Source organism: Pseudonaja textilis, chromosome 4 (genome assembly GCF_049901715.1).
Source record: "Pseudonaja textilis isolate UNSWEBS1 chromosome 4, rPseTex1.2, whole genome shotgun sequence".
Classification (NCBI taxonomy): Eukaryota; Metazoa; Chordata; class Lepidosauria; order Squamata; family Elapidae; genus Pseudonaja; species Pseudonaja textilis.
The window spans coordinates 50,724,902-50,741,096 of record NC_141993.1 but is presented as its reverse complement, the minus strand read 5'-3'; the positions used below and the strand labels follow the sequence as shown (position 1 = coordinate 50,741,096).

At 39.8% G+C, this 16,195-nt stretch overlaps 2 protein-coding genes across 7 annotated transcripts in view; one reads left to right on the top strand and one right to left on the bottom strand.

The window, feature by feature from the left end:
- The window catches only part of DNMBP (dynamin binding protein), a 55,390-nt gene extending 46,510 nt beyond the window's left edge, over window positions 1–8,880 (top strand). For all 4 annotated transcript variants that reach the window (XM_026701242.2, XM_087932948.1, XM_026701243.2 and 1 more), the window contains 11 exons: window positions 1,843–1,990; window positions 2,261–2,278; window positions 2,872–3,071; window positions 3,600–3,730; window positions 3,847–3,951; window positions 4,200–4,328; window positions 5,149–5,481; window positions 5,831–6,016; window positions 6,520–6,718; window positions 6,817–7,247; window positions 7,702–8,880. In XM_026701242.2, the coding sequence (XP_026557027.2) occupies window positions 1,843–1,990; window positions 2,261–2,278; window positions 2,872–3,071; window positions 3,600–3,730; window positions 3,847–3,951; window positions 4,200–4,328; window positions 5,149–5,481; window positions 5,831–6,016; window positions 6,520–6,718; window positions 6,817–7,247; window positions 7,702–7,887 (2,066 nt within the window). In that variant the 3' untranslated portion in view covers window positions 7,888–8,880. The remainder of the gene's footprint in view (window positions 1–1,842; window positions 1,991–2,260; window positions 2,279–2,871; window positions 3,072–3,599; window positions 3,731–3,846; window positions 3,952–4,199; window positions 4,329–5,148; window positions 5,482–5,830; window positions 6,017–6,519; window positions 6,719–6,816; window positions 7,248–7,701) is intronic.
- Window positions 8,881–9,411: 531 nt separating this feature from the next.
- The window catches only part of ABCC2 (ATP binding cassette subfamily C member 2), a 50,744-nt gene continuing 43,960 nt past the window's right edge, over window positions 9,412–16,195 (bottom strand). For all 3 annotated transcript variants that reach the window (XM_087932945.1, XM_087932943.1, XM_087932944.1), the window contains 7 exons: window positions 15,179–15,305; window positions 14,336–14,437; window positions 14,079–14,222; window positions 13,580–13,738; window positions 12,376–12,542; window positions 11,945–12,139; window positions 9,412–9,802 (listed from right to left, as the gene is read on the bottom strand). In XM_087932945.1, the coding sequence (XP_087789071.1) occupies window positions 9,673–9,802; window positions 11,945–12,139; window positions 12,376–12,542; window positions 13,580–13,738; window positions 14,079–14,222; window positions 14,336–14,437; window positions 15,179–15,305 (1,024 nt within the window). In that variant the 3' untranslated portion in view covers window positions 9,412–9,672. The remainder of the gene's footprint in view (window positions 9,803–11,944; window positions 12,140–12,375; window positions 12,543–13,579; window positions 13,739–14,078; window positions 14,223–14,335; window positions 14,438–15,178; window positions 15,306–16,195) is intronic.

The following is a 16,195-nucleotide window of genomic DNA, read 5'->3' as shown; positions in this document are numbered from 1 at the left end:
AGTTGAGAAAGTCCAGAAATATTTTACAAGAAGAGTTCTCCTCTCCTCTACTCATTGCAGAATACCTTATGCCACCAGACTCGAAATTCTAGACCTAGAAAACGTAGAACTATGCCGCCTTCGGTGCAATCTAAGTATAGTATATAAAACCATACATTGCAATGTCCTACCTGTCAGTGAATACTTCAGCTTCAAGCATAACAACACAAGAGCACACAATAGATACAAACTCAAGGTTAATTGCACCAAACTTGATTGCAGGAAATACGACTTCAGCAACAGAGTGGTCAGTGTCTGGAATACTCTACCTGACTCTGTAGTTTCTTCCCCAAACCCCAAAAACTTTAACCTTAGACTGCCTACTATTGACCTCACCCCTTTCCTAAGAGGTCTGTAAGGGGCGTGCATAAGCGCACCAACGTGCCTACCGTCTCTGTCCTATTGGTCCTTTTATATATTTTTTTATTTTTCTTATACGTATCCATGAATTCATAACTATGTTTTTACTTGTACCTATTACCTTGTAAGCAATTGACAAAAATAAATAAAATAAATAAATAAAAAATACTTCTAAGAATTCTGAAGTTCATGCTTACACTTTATGATGGCACCCATATTGGAGAAAGCTAATCCAGCCTGCTGATATCAGTGCTTCCCCCGTTCCCCGCAAAAAAATATATTGATTTTATATACTGTAGTACTCTGAATTGGAGGGATTACTTTCATCCAACAGAGCCTTTTTATGTCAGTGCTTGACTTCCCCCTCCATTAATTTGAGTGGAAGCTTGGATTACAGAGCAAATAATAGACAAAGAACTTGTCTCTTTTTATAAGAAACTGAAAACTGGGTAACTTAAGAAAATAAATCAAGCTAGAATAATATTTGACCTCAGTTGTTCAAGTTTCAACTGAGTTGTATTTTGTGATGTCCAAGATGAATAGGGAAAAGCAGCATATTTTGTGATAGAAGGAACCCCACCCGGAGTCCCATGCTGATTCAGGTGGATCACTTAAAGAAGATGTTGCCCGGTGCAATGTTCTTAGATAATATTAATAGTGTTCTTCATTGAACTTTAGGGTTGTTTCCTATCACATCTGTTACATTAAGAAATACAAAGATTGGCTTTTTTGTTTTTCCTTCAGAGATATCAGCATTAATACAGTATTTACTAATAATCCATAGTCACCAAAATTCTTAAAATATGATTTCATACAGTACAATAGGGGGACTAAAAACAGAAAAAAGAGGCCATCAGGAGTACATTTTTCTTCTTGGAAAGAAAGTATGAAGGAGAATACTAAAATAATACTTCTTACCATTTTTGTAGAAATTGTTTACAAATCTATGTAGCCCGGAATATATTTTACAACTGAGATTCCGTGTGATGAAGAATTCCATGCAAGAATTTTTTTTGTAACAGGAACAAACCAAAACAAACCAACAAGCATTTTAGATATTTATTTGTTAAATTTAGATGTTACCCATCTCACTAATCCAAAATGACTGAGTGAGTTATGTTGTCATCAAATCATAAATATAAAAACATTACAATTAACAATTAAAAAGACTAGAATCAATTATCATAAGGTTCATAATATTTTATAATTTCCTGAATTACTAGATTTATATTTAGCTGATATTTATATTGGCCTGCATATCTTTTTACAGTATATATTGCATTATTTTATTTTATTATTATGTAAGCAAATTGTTTTATCATTGAATGCTTGATGCTTTTTATGTGTTTTATAAAAATTATAAAAATAAATAATTTAGTTCTTTAATCTAAGCACTATGATACTGCCTATATGCTACTACATTAATTTATTTGCGTTCCTAAGGGCCAGTCTTCTTGAAGCTACGGGCTGAGCTGGAGGCTGTATATAAGGTATATTGCCAGAACCATGATGAAGCTATTGCACTTCTAGAGGCCTATGAAAAGGATGAAAGGGTACAGAGGCTTCTGCTGGAATCTCTGGAGATCCTCAGGTAAAAGAGCCTTGTGGACTTCTAAGCTGCTTAGATAAACTGCTGGTTTGTGCTTGTGTGGTATTTGAGACATTGCCTCGTGTGTATCTCTTAGCCTAGCATAATTGTGACCTTATGAATTAAAGTAGAAGGGATGCATAGAGTAGCTGCTTGACATGTTCATCTGCTGATTTCACTGCAGTTTAATAGGCTGCAAGACAAATAAAATAACTGCGCTCTCATCATCTATTTTTTCTTCTGTGTTTTTTCTTCCTGCTGTGGGCCTGCCAGGAGTCTGTACACTGAATGGTAAGCATCTTTATATATGATTGTCTTATTTGTTTAGATGTCTAAAACAGAAGAAAAGGATTTATAAATATAATGGGGGGATGAGCCATTTGTAGGAGACAACTGCTGAAATCATTTGCACAGTCGGGATTCAAAGAAGCAGGCAGCTTACAGCCATGTTAGCCTGCTTAGGCTGAGGACAGTGAGATAGGATTGGGACTGGCAAGATGAATAGCTAGATATTGAGCAGTTGCAACTAGTCAGCAAGTGAGTATTGTTACCTTAGCCGGAGAAAAGGATGCATGTAAAGATTATTAGAATTTTGTGGCTGGGATCGCTGGTGGCATGTTGTTTAGCTGCGAAGGCCTGGAGGTTTTGGTAAGAAAATGGCTTGATAAGATGTGGAATTACTTGGATGCAATAGTTTAGGATATAGAGAGAAGCCAATTTTGAAGGTGAGTGTTTACTAGAGTGCATGTAAATATTAGCATCTACATTGCTAGTCAATGTATGATATGCCATATGCTAAATAAATACTAGAGTGCAGTACTTTTAGCAGTAGAGTCCAGATGTCACTTGATTCTCAATGTTCCTTTGTGTTCCGACACTGTCAGGGGTTGCACCAACTATATTGACCTGGGCTCCTTCCTGATCAAGCCTGTTCAGCGTGTGATGCGCTATCCATTGCTCCTGATGGAACTCCTGAGTGCTACTCCCGAGTCGCACCCTGATCGTGCTCCTTTGGCAGCTGCTGTCTTAGCTGTCAAGGAGATCAATGGTAACCTCAACGAGTACAAGCGCCGGAAAGATCTAGGTGAGCTGCAGGGCAACCAACACAGGAGTAATACAATCAGTGTGGATAAGTGGGAAGGGGCTGTGCGATGTTGCAGATTACCTGTTTCAGATTACCTGAAGATTACCTGTACCAGGTGAGTGGCTGTGGGGGGGCGGCTTGCTTTCTCCACAACACTTTTCAGCCAGCAAAGAGCTGTATTCTTTGAGTTCTATTTTTAGTAGGTATGAAGTATAGACCAAGTTGGGAAGATCGGATTCATCTGAGAGTTGTGTGAATTGAAGTCCACATATCTAAAGTCCTACCTGGGTTGGGAAAAGCTATTTTTGTGGGTGTTGGGAATAAGAACAAAAAAACCCATTAAACTTTAATATAACTATGCTGTGCTCACTGGCTTTGATGGTCTTGTTCCAGTTTAAAAGTAACACTCGGGTAGCATTAGAATGAGATGGTGAGGATGAGATCTGTAGCAAAAGACGCAGGAAAAGCATAGTCCTAAGGTCAAGCTAACGACTTCCCAGTATGGAGCTAATTCTGTCTCCTTTTCAGTGTTGAAGTACAGGAAGACTGATGATGACAGCCTGATTGAGAAGATCTCCAAACTTAATTTCCACTCTATAATCAAGAAATCCAATCGGGTCAGCAGTCACCTGAAACATCTCACAGGTTTTGCTCCCCAGGTGAATAAGAGTTGTTTTTGTTCACACGCTTTAAGGTGATTACAAGGATTTGACACTGTGGGAACCTTCAGAAGGTTCACCGTCTCTCTCCCTCCCTTCCACCCTCTCTCTGGCAGCTCAAAGATGAGGCTTTTGAGGAGACTGAAAAGAATTTCAGGATGCAGCAGCGTCTGATTAAATCTTTTATCCGGGATCTTTCCCTTTACCTTCAACATGTCCGGGTAAGTAAGTTTTGTGTGTCTATGTGTCTGGGTAAAGGGAGAAGAGTCCTTTGAGAAAGATTGTGGTATCAGTCATCTAATAAAGGCTGAGGAGTGTCAAAGCAATGGATTGGAAGACTCTCCCATGGCTAGGCTTGTATAATGGGCAGACCCACAATTCAAGAGGATGCCTGCCTCTGGAGCTGGTTGGTAGAAGAGCACACTTCAAGCCAAACTTATGGTGATGGTGGTTGTTTTTTGGCTTTCAGGAATCAGCTAGTGTTAAAGTGACAGCAGCACTGAGCATGTGGGAATTGTGCATGGAGAAGGGTAGTGCCGAGTTGGAGCAGTTCCAGAAGATTCATGGTTTCATCAGTGATCAGCTGTTCTCTGATTTTGTGAGTGAGAGCTTTATTCCTTTCTTCCATATGAAAGCTACCAGAACGTCCTCTACCAGAAACACTGGGAAGACAACTCTGTTTAGAAGAGATTAAAGATTACCAGGCAGTAGACCCAACCGGTTTTGGGGTATAATAAAGTGTTGTCTAAGCATCCTTCTCAGTCTGTTGCTCTCTCCCAAAGGTTTTTGATGAGAGGTCCCTTTTCTCTAGTTCACTGGTCATTTTGGCTGGGATTGATGGAAGTTATGATCTAAATCATCTGAAGGACAAAAAGTTATTACTGCTGCTGCTGCTACTTCTGCCACCATCACTACAGGGTACAGAATTACAGAATTCCTAGCAATATTTAAATGTTCTTGAAAAAACATGAAAGCTCTAAAATACTTTAGACAGCAGCTGGGCATGTAGTTTGCTGGAAAAATAATAGTATGGAAATGGAGAGGAGAAAACATTTGATCGTTTCAAAATTTCTGGTAAATGTAGGAGATCTTACATTCAGGGAGTAAGGATAGATAGAAAGAAAGAGGAGACTGGATAGCTTTCATGTCATTTGTCCACTGCTCAAGCAGGGATTGAATTAGAAGATCTTTAAGATCCCTTCCAATCCTATTATTCTATGTTCTACTTTGCATTAAAACATACATGACAAACAAATAAGAATCTATTTGGTCATAATAGTAGTCTAAATGAAAGGGATTATTTTGTTAATGGAAGATTTTTTCCCCCTTCAATTCATACTGAATCCATCAAAGTAATTTGGCAGAGGGAAAAGCTGCAGTATGATGCCTAGGTGTGATTGTTGCCCTCTGCTTTACAGAAGAAGCGCACTGAGCGCCTGGTGATTACCCCTCTGAATCAGCTGCTGAATATGTTTGCTGGGCCTCACAAACTGGTGCAGAAACGCTTTGATAAGCTCCTGGATTTCCACACGTGCACAGAGCGGGCCGAGAGGTTGAAGGACAAACGGACCTTGGAAGAATTACAGTCAGCACGCAACAATTACGAGGCCTTGAACACCCAGCTGCTGGATGAACTGCCCAAATTTCAGTGCTGTGCCAAGGAGCTTTTCACTAGCTGCCTACGCAGCTATGCTGAGGCTCACTGTGACTTTGTACGCCTGGCACTGCAGGAGCTGCAGCCTTTGTTCTCAGTAAGTACAGAAGCTGTGAGGGGCTGGCTTGGCTGGTGCTTTCCATGAGAATGGAAGGAAAGAGCACGGCATTTCCTGTTTTTCTTCTCCCATCTTTTTCACTTTTAAGACATGTTTTCACTGAGCATACAGAACTCTAAAGTGCTCCTTGGAGGAGATGCATGGTAGAATTATTAATATTGCTTACCTCTCCACTAACATGGAAGAAAGGAAAAGTAATCCTCACTGTTTTGGAACCATCCAATTTATCATCATGATTACTCTGAATACAGTGGGTTAATACTGAGCAGAATTTACTTTCAATTGTCCTTTTCTGACTTGTGTCTAATATTACTTTCCTCTATCTCAGCTGCTGCAAGTGGTTGGCAGGGAAGGGAATCTTATTGCCATCTTCCAAGAAGAGCATAGTAGAGTCCTCCAGCAACTGCAAGTCTTCACCTTCTTTCCGGAGAGCATTGCTACTACCACTAAAAAGCCCTTTGAAAGAAAAAGCCTGGAGCGCCAGTCAGTGCGAAAACAACCTCTTCTGGGCATGGTGAGCTCTTTGCGAGTAACAAGAGGTGGAAGGCTGCCCTTATAGGTGGAATGATGTCACTAACATCAGTATGGTCAGAGTGAAGAGTACCTGGGGGCTTAATACGTTCTTCCTGATATTGAAGAGTAAACAGAGAATCTGTGGAATTCATTGCCATCAGATACGCTAACAGTCACCAAGGTAGAAGGTTTTAAAAGAGGGTTGGATAATTTCAGGGAGGTTCAGGCTATCGGTGATTACTAGTCACTGGTTGTACATTACTTTTTGAATCCTAAGTACCGTAGTATACTTTAAAAGCCCATTGTTGGGAGCAACAACCCAGCCCTTCAACCATGTTTGTGAGCTTCTAAAATGTAACGCTTCAACTGAATTACCATAGTACACAAAGCTCTTTGGCTGATCTAATAAGGTACTCACTGTTTTAAAGATGAGTCTGAATGAAGAATTATAGATGCCTGGATTTTATTCCCTTCCCCTCACTGGAGTTGTTGTTTCTCTTTTAGCCCAGTTACATGCTACAGTCAGATGAACTGCGAGCAGCCCTCCTGGCCCGCTATCCTCCTGAGAAGCTGTTTCAGGCTGAGCGTAACTTCAATGCAGCTCAAGAGCTGGATGTGTCATTATTGGAGGGGGATCTTGTGGGTGTTCTCAAGAAAAAGGATCCGATGGGCAGCCAGAACCGTTGGCTTATTGACAATGGAGGTGAGTGGAAATGTTTCTGAACCTCAGCCCCAAGTCCCGTTCCAACTTTATTATGCTTAGCATTAGTGATTATTTTCTTCCTTGTCCCATCTCTACAGTAACGAAGGGCTTTGTGTACAGCTCCTTTCTGAAACCTTACAATCCACGCTGTAGCCACTCGGATGTCTCTCTGGGCAGTGTTTCATCTGGTGAATCTGAACTCAGCGGTTCTTCCTCATCCCATGGAATCAGTACACCAAACAGTACTTTGACCATCGCATCTGTTAACAGCCCCCAGAAGCCTCCACAGGACTCTGGCATCCCAGGCAACCCGATTAATTCTGTTCAGACTCTCTCAGAGGTGGATGCTGTTTGCCAGCTCCAGCTGGGTCCTGCTATGGAATCTGCACAGCCGTCCCGCAATCCTCCATCATCTCGGCGACACAGTAATCCAGATGCACGAAATGGGCACCAAGCCCGGTACAAGGCAAGGCCAACCCCATCAGTGGACAACTTAAGGCTGAAGAGCAGTGAGTGCATGGGAAGTCAGGTGAGTGAGACAGAAGCATATATGTAGACACATGCTCATTGCTGTTAATGGCCGGATTCATATACTTTAAATTTCGTTTGATCATGGCTTACCAAAAGCCGGAATTGATTGGATTCATGCATTGGACAAAGACAAACAAAATTCTGCTTCATAGTTTGAACAAGACCAGTATATCAATTCTAAATCGGCTAGCTAGTTTTTATAACTAATTTCTTAGTAATGCAATATTTTGGATGACTAGGAAGAATTTAACATAGCCTAACACTTTGCTTAAAGAAATGCAAATTTATGTAGATCTAGGTTTTTTACTTATAAGAGAGAGAGAGAAGTCCCAAAGTATTGTGTCACAAAATAAAAATAATAATTTGGGAGGTGCATAGTGGTTTCTGGTTGGCCCAAAGTAAAGATAGCAATTGGTTTTGTCTTACCTCCTTCCTGTATTTTTTGCTTCCAGATTTATTATGCCCTTTATACCTTTAAGGGACGCAATTCAAATGAACTGAGTGTAACAGCCAATCAAAGACTAAAGATTCTACAATTTGAAGACATAACTGGCAACCAGGAATGGTGGCTTGCAGAGGCACATGGGAAACGGGGCTATGTACCATCCAGTTACATTCGCAAGACTGAATACACGTGAGATGCTGGAGTAAGAGAGGTCAAAAACTGATGCCTTTATAACTACACGCAAGGCCATACTCTTGCACCCACACCATTCCTCTGAAAGTTTGGATTTCAGTATATTTATGTGGGGAGTTGGATGCAATGCTCTTGCTGTGCAGCCTGAGACAGCCCTGTCTTCTGTGAACAGTGCTGTGTGGAGCTCATATTTCCATTTGAGGTAGACATTCAGTCCATTAACTGGATTGTAAACTAGATGGAAATCATGCAGCCGAGAGATACCTGGCTATTAGTGCAAAAGCATGAAAAGGGAGGCAGTTAAGATAAAATGACTCAGATTGTTGGGGGCAATATACCTGTAAACCGCTTAGAGAGAGCTGTAAAGCACTGTGAAGTGGTATATAAATCTAAGTGCTATTGCTATTAGTCCAGTATTTCAGAAAAGTCACCAAAGGAGTATTAGGTATGTTTGCTGCCTTGAATTATTTATAAAAATAATAAAGGCAAGATATAAAGAAACAAACAAATGAAATCGCCTCTTGAGGCCCAATCTTACTGTTGTCGATATTAGCTGATAGTAGCTGATATTCAAAGGTATAGCTGAATCTACTAATAGTTATGGCAAACAGCTGTTAGTATTTCTGCCCTTTTATCTTCAGCCCTGTAAGGAGTGAGCCAAAGAGCAGGGCAAGAGTTCAGAGAAGTTGCTGAGTGTTACCACCAAGAAGCAAGTACTCCATGTGTCCTTTCCCTGTCTCAGTATTAGTTAACATAGTTTGCTGTTGGGCAAAATAATTCTTTGGTTCAACTTTAGGCAGGTTTGGTGCTCATCTTGCATGCTGCAGCATCTGTGACAGGGCAAGGCTGCAATTCTTTTGTCCCTGACTCAGGTCAGAGCTGGAGGGGGAGAACATTTATGTTCTGGGGGAAACAGCAGAATGTAAAAACCGTGTTTTGCCTCCTGAGTAACTTGCTTGAGTTGCTGTTATGTAAATAAAATACATTTCTCAAACTACTTGTATTTATTTTGGACAGAAACAATGCCCTTTCTCCTAGTATACAAATTTATTTTCCATACTCACGAAATCTTAACTAAAGGCTATTGAGAATTATTATATATGTTGCCCAGCTCTCCTTTGGGGGAGATGGGTGGCTATATATATTTGATAAATAATTTAAAAATATTTTTAAGACCAATGATAACTGGCAAAAGTTTATATCAACAACTAAATAAGAGAGATTTATCTTACAAAGACTCTAAGCATTTTGATAAGTCCAAAGTAACTTCTGGAATCTTTTTTTAATAAAGACCAAAAGGTTGAAAAATAATCTGCTAGTAGCCTGCTTCACTATTATGCTATCTCTCACTGTTGGCTTGCATCTCCTAGATCTTCAGCCAGCATAGAGGACAATAACTCAGCCTATCTTGAAGACAGCAGATTGGGGAAGGGGGTGCCTCTAAGAATAATAATACAAAAGCCAGCCTTCAAAAACGATATACAACATACATGCAAGAAGGGTATGAAATCTGGACTGCTCAGAATGGTTTCCCACATTTTATTCCTTGATTTCCCATAGTGATCCTGTAGTAACATTTTAGCATGATGCCTAACCTCAAGTTCTTTCCAGGTAACCAATACATGCTGACGCTGACCAAAAAAAATAATAAAGCTGCCTTTAAGTATCGGGTAATGCTCGGTAAACTATTGTGTTTTAGGGGTTTAATGACACTAGCAGCGCTGGTAATGTTTTTCATTCAGTGCCAGAGGCTGATCAAGGTTGCCGGTGGTTTTTCTGCCTTCCTCTACAGTGCCGTGTCCTGGCTCCTTGTTATGCCAGCTTCCCTGGCCATCCCTGCAAAGATGCCTTGCCGTTGAAGCAGCTCTTCAGGGCTGTCAAATTCTACAATCTTTCCTTCCTGAAGTACCAACACCCTAGAACAGGAAGAGCGATATGAATTAGGGAACATTTCAATACAGGTAGTTACAGTAGTTCATTTAGTGACTGTTTGAAGTTACAACGGCACTGAAAAAAGGGACTTGGGACCATTTTTCACACTTATGACCATTGCAGCATCCCCATGGTAACAGGATTTATATTTGGATGCTTGACAACAGACCCACCTTTATATGGTCGCAGTGTCCCTGGGTCAGGTGATGCCCTTTATGACCTTCTGATGAGCAAAGTCAATGCGGAAACCAGATTCGCTTAACAACCGTGTCACTAATTTAACAACTGCAATGATTCAGTTAACAAATGTGGCAAGAAAAGTTGTAAAATGGGGCAATATTCACGTAACGAATTTCTCACATAGCAACATAAACTTTGGTCTCCGTTGTGGTCATATATCAAGGACTACCTGTACTTACATGCATCGCCTAGTACATAATTTTGAAAGGGTGAACAGAGGGAAAGAGTTGATTTAGATATTATCCATCCAGTTTCAGCAAGAAAGTATAGATTTAGGAATCAAAATGATAAAAGGGAAACCAAGTGAAATGTACAACAAGACTTGGACTGTATTCTAACCATCTTAACTGCTCCTGCTAATGATCTCAGTAAGAGTCTGGAGCTTTACAGTGGAAACAGCAACAATACAATATTTTACTCTCCAGAATATTGTGTTGGGCTTTCTTTCACTAGATGCCAATCCCCAGATTATTTTTTATTTTATATAATGGCAAGAAGGAAATAAAAGACAGTTATAAATTACTCTTACATTTTAAAATGTAGAACCCTTTTGGAAGATGCTTCTGGAAAGCCAACCTATTACCCTCCTAAAAATGTTGTTCTCCAGCAAGTGGTACAGAGAGGCATACTATCTGGAACCCTGTGCAGTTAGCATGAACGATCATCAATCATAGCTTTATCTTCTAGGAGTTTATCTAATCCACTTTTAGACTTACTTGATAGCTGTTTTCACATCTGATGGTAGAAAAGTGCCTAGCTCAATTAATTTTTGTTTTAATCCTCCACCATTCAATTTCTTTGGATGTTCTTGGGTTGTCTTATTGAGAACCAATAGTATCCATATGATACAGAATTTTATGTAGTCACATGGCCTACACATTTCTTAATGTCTTTAAAGTTGTCTTAAGCTGACCATTCCCTTCCTGCTTGCTTTTTTCAGTTTTTATTTACAATAGGAACAGACATTTCTGTAGTTGATTTATACCTCATCATATGAGTACTGACCTGCATTCAAGAGCGGATTCACTGATTTATGTCATTTATAAGGTCAGTACCAATTGGCAATACCATAGTATTACTTTGATTTATGTGGCAAATTGCAAGGCACAGGCTTGGTGGCTTTGCCAAAATGTTGAGAACAGAAAGCTTCTGTGCCTTCTTTATTGCTTTCTACTGGATGGTGTAAAATGAATTTAGTGAGATCATGGCATGTTTTCTAATACTGCTTTTGGAGCAGCTTACCATCTTGCCATGCATACAAAATAAACTTCAAAATACTTAAGAGAAATCTATAATTCTCTTTTACTTTTTTGAGAATTTGTGGCTAAAATCGAATGTGAAGAGAACAGCTTTCCTCAAGGGGAAAACTAGCTGGTTTGAACAGGTACATTCTGGTTTTCAAGTATTTGTTGTTGTTTGGCTAAGTATGCATTGATTTTTTCCCCCCTAAAACATATATTCTGCCTGCCAAAGTATTTCTCCGCTGTCTTATCTCAGAAATCCATCTATTTTTTTAAAAAAAAAATAATACTAATAGATCTCAAATCTTGGGGTTTTTTGGTCCTATTTCAACATATGTACATTTGAAATAGATTACACTTCCTTGGATTTCTTTGTTATTTTTAGATCTCTACATTTATATTTCTTTTAGGAGTGTGCATGCAAGAAGTTGCATTTTAACTAATTCTACTACAGATTTTTTTTGGAGTGCTCCACACAATCCTGTTGTGGCAGAACTTCTATCCTTGTAGCATAATATTCTCTACCATGGATTCCTTTGCTGCTTCCCACAGCTATTCTGCATGGTCTTTTGGGTGTGCAGGATAGAAATACTCCGCTCCTGGCTGTGTACCTGTTCGCTCACTGACACAGACACACACACATACCTATGGCTGTCCATGATGGTGTGTAACCGATGGGCAATGGTGATTACGGTGCAGTTGGCAAACTCGCTTCGGATTGTCTCTTGGATCAAGTGATCAGTTTCCATATCTACAGCAGCTGTTGCTTCATCCAGAATCAAGATTTTGGATTTACGAAGCAGGGCTCGTGCCAGGCATACAAGCTGCCTCTGCCCCACACTGGAGAGTGGAGAGGAAGAGGGACACACAAATAAAAACTGATTATTAATGCCACTACCAAAATGAATGCAAATAATTGGGGAGGAAACTGAAATGAACATCAGTCCAGATAACACTCTCCATCCATCAAGCCAGGCTGTGTGACTCCACTAGGGAATAACACTAAATAGGAGGCGCTTGAATAGCTCAAGCATGTATGACACCAGCTCTTGGCCATTTTCACTCATTTCCTATACCTCAAGTTCTCTCCTCCTTCACTCACTGGAGAAGACAATCCTTCAGGTAGAGCTTGTACATAGGACTTCAGGTGTGCCAATTCTAAAGTGTGCCAGATGTCTTCATCTGAATACTGATCAAATGGATCCAGATTCATACGCAAGCTCCCCGAAAAGAGTATAGGATCCTGAAAATGTAGATACAAGGCACTTTGGTCAAGGCTAGTTTGATTAAGAAGTATGGTTAAGATAAGTTGAGGTAAGAGAATAGAAGAGAAGTATTAGTATTTAACCAGCTGAAATTGCTTTCCGCTACTGGAATGGTATCAGGAATGACCTTGGGAGAAAGAAGGAAGATCTGCAGGCTAGGCTATGGTCAGATAACAAGCAGCTGAATCCACAAAAAAAGGGTAGTTGACAAACATTTCAGAAGTGACCCTCCCTAATTCTTAGATTATAAAGGTTGAGGGGTTAATATAATTTACCATAAAAATAAAGCTATTACTCTTAGGCTTGCTTCTTGTCTGGGCTACCTTGCAAGGCTCACAGCTACACCGAGAGCAGATAATACACCTGATGTAGTAGCTGAATTAGCCTATTGTGTAGGCTAATTAGCCTTTCATAATACATTGTATCATCAGTTAACCAAATGGTGTGGGTTTGCAGAACAAACTAATCTTATCACATAGACACATCTCAGCTCTTTAACTGATAAGCCATGTTGTGTAAACCCAGCCTATATATAGAAGTTGCTATAGCATTAGCTAGCTTTTTAAATAATTGAGTTTAATAAGTTGAATTGAGTAATTAAATAATAAAATTAATACATTTCTTCAGCTCTTCAGCCTCCTTCACTCAGTTCTGGAATTCAAAAGGGTAGTTTAAATTGCCTAGATCCCATGTCAGCACCTACTCCAAAGGAAGTAGTAATTGCAAGCTGGTAAAAAAGCAACACCTCCCTTATCCCATCTTCCCACATTACCGGCAATGTCCAGATGGAGTTTGGTACAGTAGTCACGCAACCAACCTGTCAAATTCTGTATCCCAGCATTTTCGGACAGATGTTCTAGGGCAGGGCTGTCAAACTGGTGGCCCGTGGACTGGAGGTGTCACACACAGGCCACACCCATCCCAGCTCCGCAAAGGGAAAAAAACTCCACGAAACATCACATAACAGTAACACGACGCCGCAAGTTTGACATCTGTGCTCTAGGGTTTCTTTTACCTGTGGGATGATAGTGAGTTTCTCACGTAGATCATGAAGGCCAAGTGTTGCTATATCAAGTCCATCAATTAAGATCTTTCCTCCAGCTGCTTCCAAAATGCGGAAGAGGCAATTTGTGAGAGAAGATTTTCCAGCTCCTGTTCGGCCCACCACACCAATCTGAGAAGGCAGAATTCCAGGATTTAGGTGTCTGATAAAGCTTTCCTTTCCTTCTTCTTGTGTCCTTTCTGTGATCCAACTGTGTTTATACTCTCCATTCCTGCTATTGCCAAATAAGTCCATGACAGGTTGCTCAGTAACTTTTACTTTGCTTTTGGCAACCAAGATCATTCTTGATATTTGAGATATTTAGCATAAATTAGTATATGGAATGTAGGAAGGCCAAGCCTTTCCCCGTTTTATCTCCACTTGATTTCATTCTTCTTTCTCCTTCTAGACCATACCAATTCTCAATAAAAGCCTGAAGGCTTCATTGATGTCTTTTCCCAAGATATCTCACCTTCTCGGTACCCTTGATATCACAGTTGATTCCATCTAGAACTAGCTCTAGCTCAGGCCGATACCGAACCTTGTAGTCTATAAAAGTGATCTCTCCGTTCTTGGGCCATTGAGAAGGAGGTCTCTGTGCTGTCACCCATGGTGCCTATCCAAGGGAAGACGACCACGAGAAGAACATGCTTAAAACAATTTCATACATCCCTTCATCTCACACATGTACACAAGTAAATATTATTTGCATGGCTCCATTTTCTGTACCTCATTTTTAATTTCTGTGTATTCATTCAATCTCTCTATAGCCACGATGTTTGTCTCCAGCTCCGACGTCATTCGCACCAACCAGTTCAGAGTTTGAGTTATCTAAATGAATTAATGAAGGTATCACTATAATCATTCTGCTTCTTCAATTCCCTCTCTCTGATCAAATACTTACATTGAATATATTACATTTGGATGCAATTTATAGACCCCAACAAGATTGTTATTTCCATATTCGCTTATTTTACTAGAAACATCATAGTTTCTTCTTCTAAGGCTCCAGAGGAATAACTTCAACATTTTTGGACAAAACAAAGATGGGGGACTTGAAACTTTCCAAATGTTTTTGAACTAGAATTCTCAGCATTTTTCATTATTCGGTATTAGATTTAAATTGGGCTACTGGGAGTTCAAATGCAGGGGATCGGGAGGGCTTCAGTTGTATATAGTCAGGATTAGTCACCAAGTTTCCAAGAAAAAAATCTTATTTATTTCATTCCACTTTCTTCTCAACACAATGTTTATGAACCGATTTATACATCCATTGATTTCATCTGAGAATATATAATTTATAATATATGACTTTTACAGTCAGAATTAAGCATATGGTCAATTGAGCATCACATTTAAAGTTTTATCTGCTTGATATTTCTCTTATTGTTAGCAGTACTATACTACCACAATAGACTTGTAGTAAAAATGGTGCCAGAAGCCCAGGCTTAGAGGATTGCAGCCGGACAGATTTACAATCAGAACTGATACATCGGACAAGTCAGTACATATACACAGCAAGCCCCCATTTAGCTATCTCTTTGTCTTAGAATATGAGTCTCTGTTACTCACATTCATAGCCGAGGAGATGGAGAGTCCCACAATGCCACTGTTCAAGGAATTTTTAACAAAGACTGCTAGAAGTGCTGCAAAGAAAACTGTCAAATTCCCCACCAATTCTAGTCGCACAGCCAGCCACCTTTAGAAAGAGAGATAATGGGAGTCTTATGATATCGCATAAGCAATCTTTACTGCTTTGTAAAAGAAAGATTGTTCCAGAATAACCTCAAATTAATCTCCTCTCAGTGGCTTGCAACAGAAGTGCCCCCTATATACAGTACCTTCTCCTGACTGCCTAAATACCTGGTTCACATTAGATACTAGATAGTCCTCGATTTATGACTGTTCAAAGTTACGGTGGCACTGAAAACAGTGACAACTATTTTTTCAAGTGTATGACTGTTTACGGCATCCCCATGGTCACATGATCAAAATTCAGGCACTTGGCAAATGGCTCATATTCATGACATTTGCACTGTCCTGTGATCCCCTTTTGCAACCTTCTGACAAGCAAAGTCAATGGGGAAGCTAGTGCCCCTTAATAACTGTGTTAAGGGACTCTAGCTTCTGTGACTTAACAACTGCAGGGATTCATTTAACAACTGTGGCCAGAAAGGTCATAGAATTGAGCAAAAATCACTTAACAAATGTCTCACTTAGCAGCAAAATTTTGGGCTCAATTGTGATCATACTTGAGGATTACCTGTACATCACTCAATCACTGAAGAGGAAAAGAAAATTATTTTAAAATTCAGATTTATTATTCCTAAATAGCAAACAGAAAGTGTATACTGTTTCACTCTTTGCAATAATACTAAACAATAAAGCTAATCTTCTCAATTCCAGGTCTTCTCAAATGCTATCTAAGAATTCAAGAAGCTGGTCAAATTCATCGGGAAGACACCAAACTGAGAAGGGCTAACTTAAGTTCCCCCTAATGTGTATCTATATTAACTCATAGAGTGTGACTGCAGCATTATTTATCCTTCTATTACATCTTATTTCTCCCTTCTACTTACTGGTTGCAGA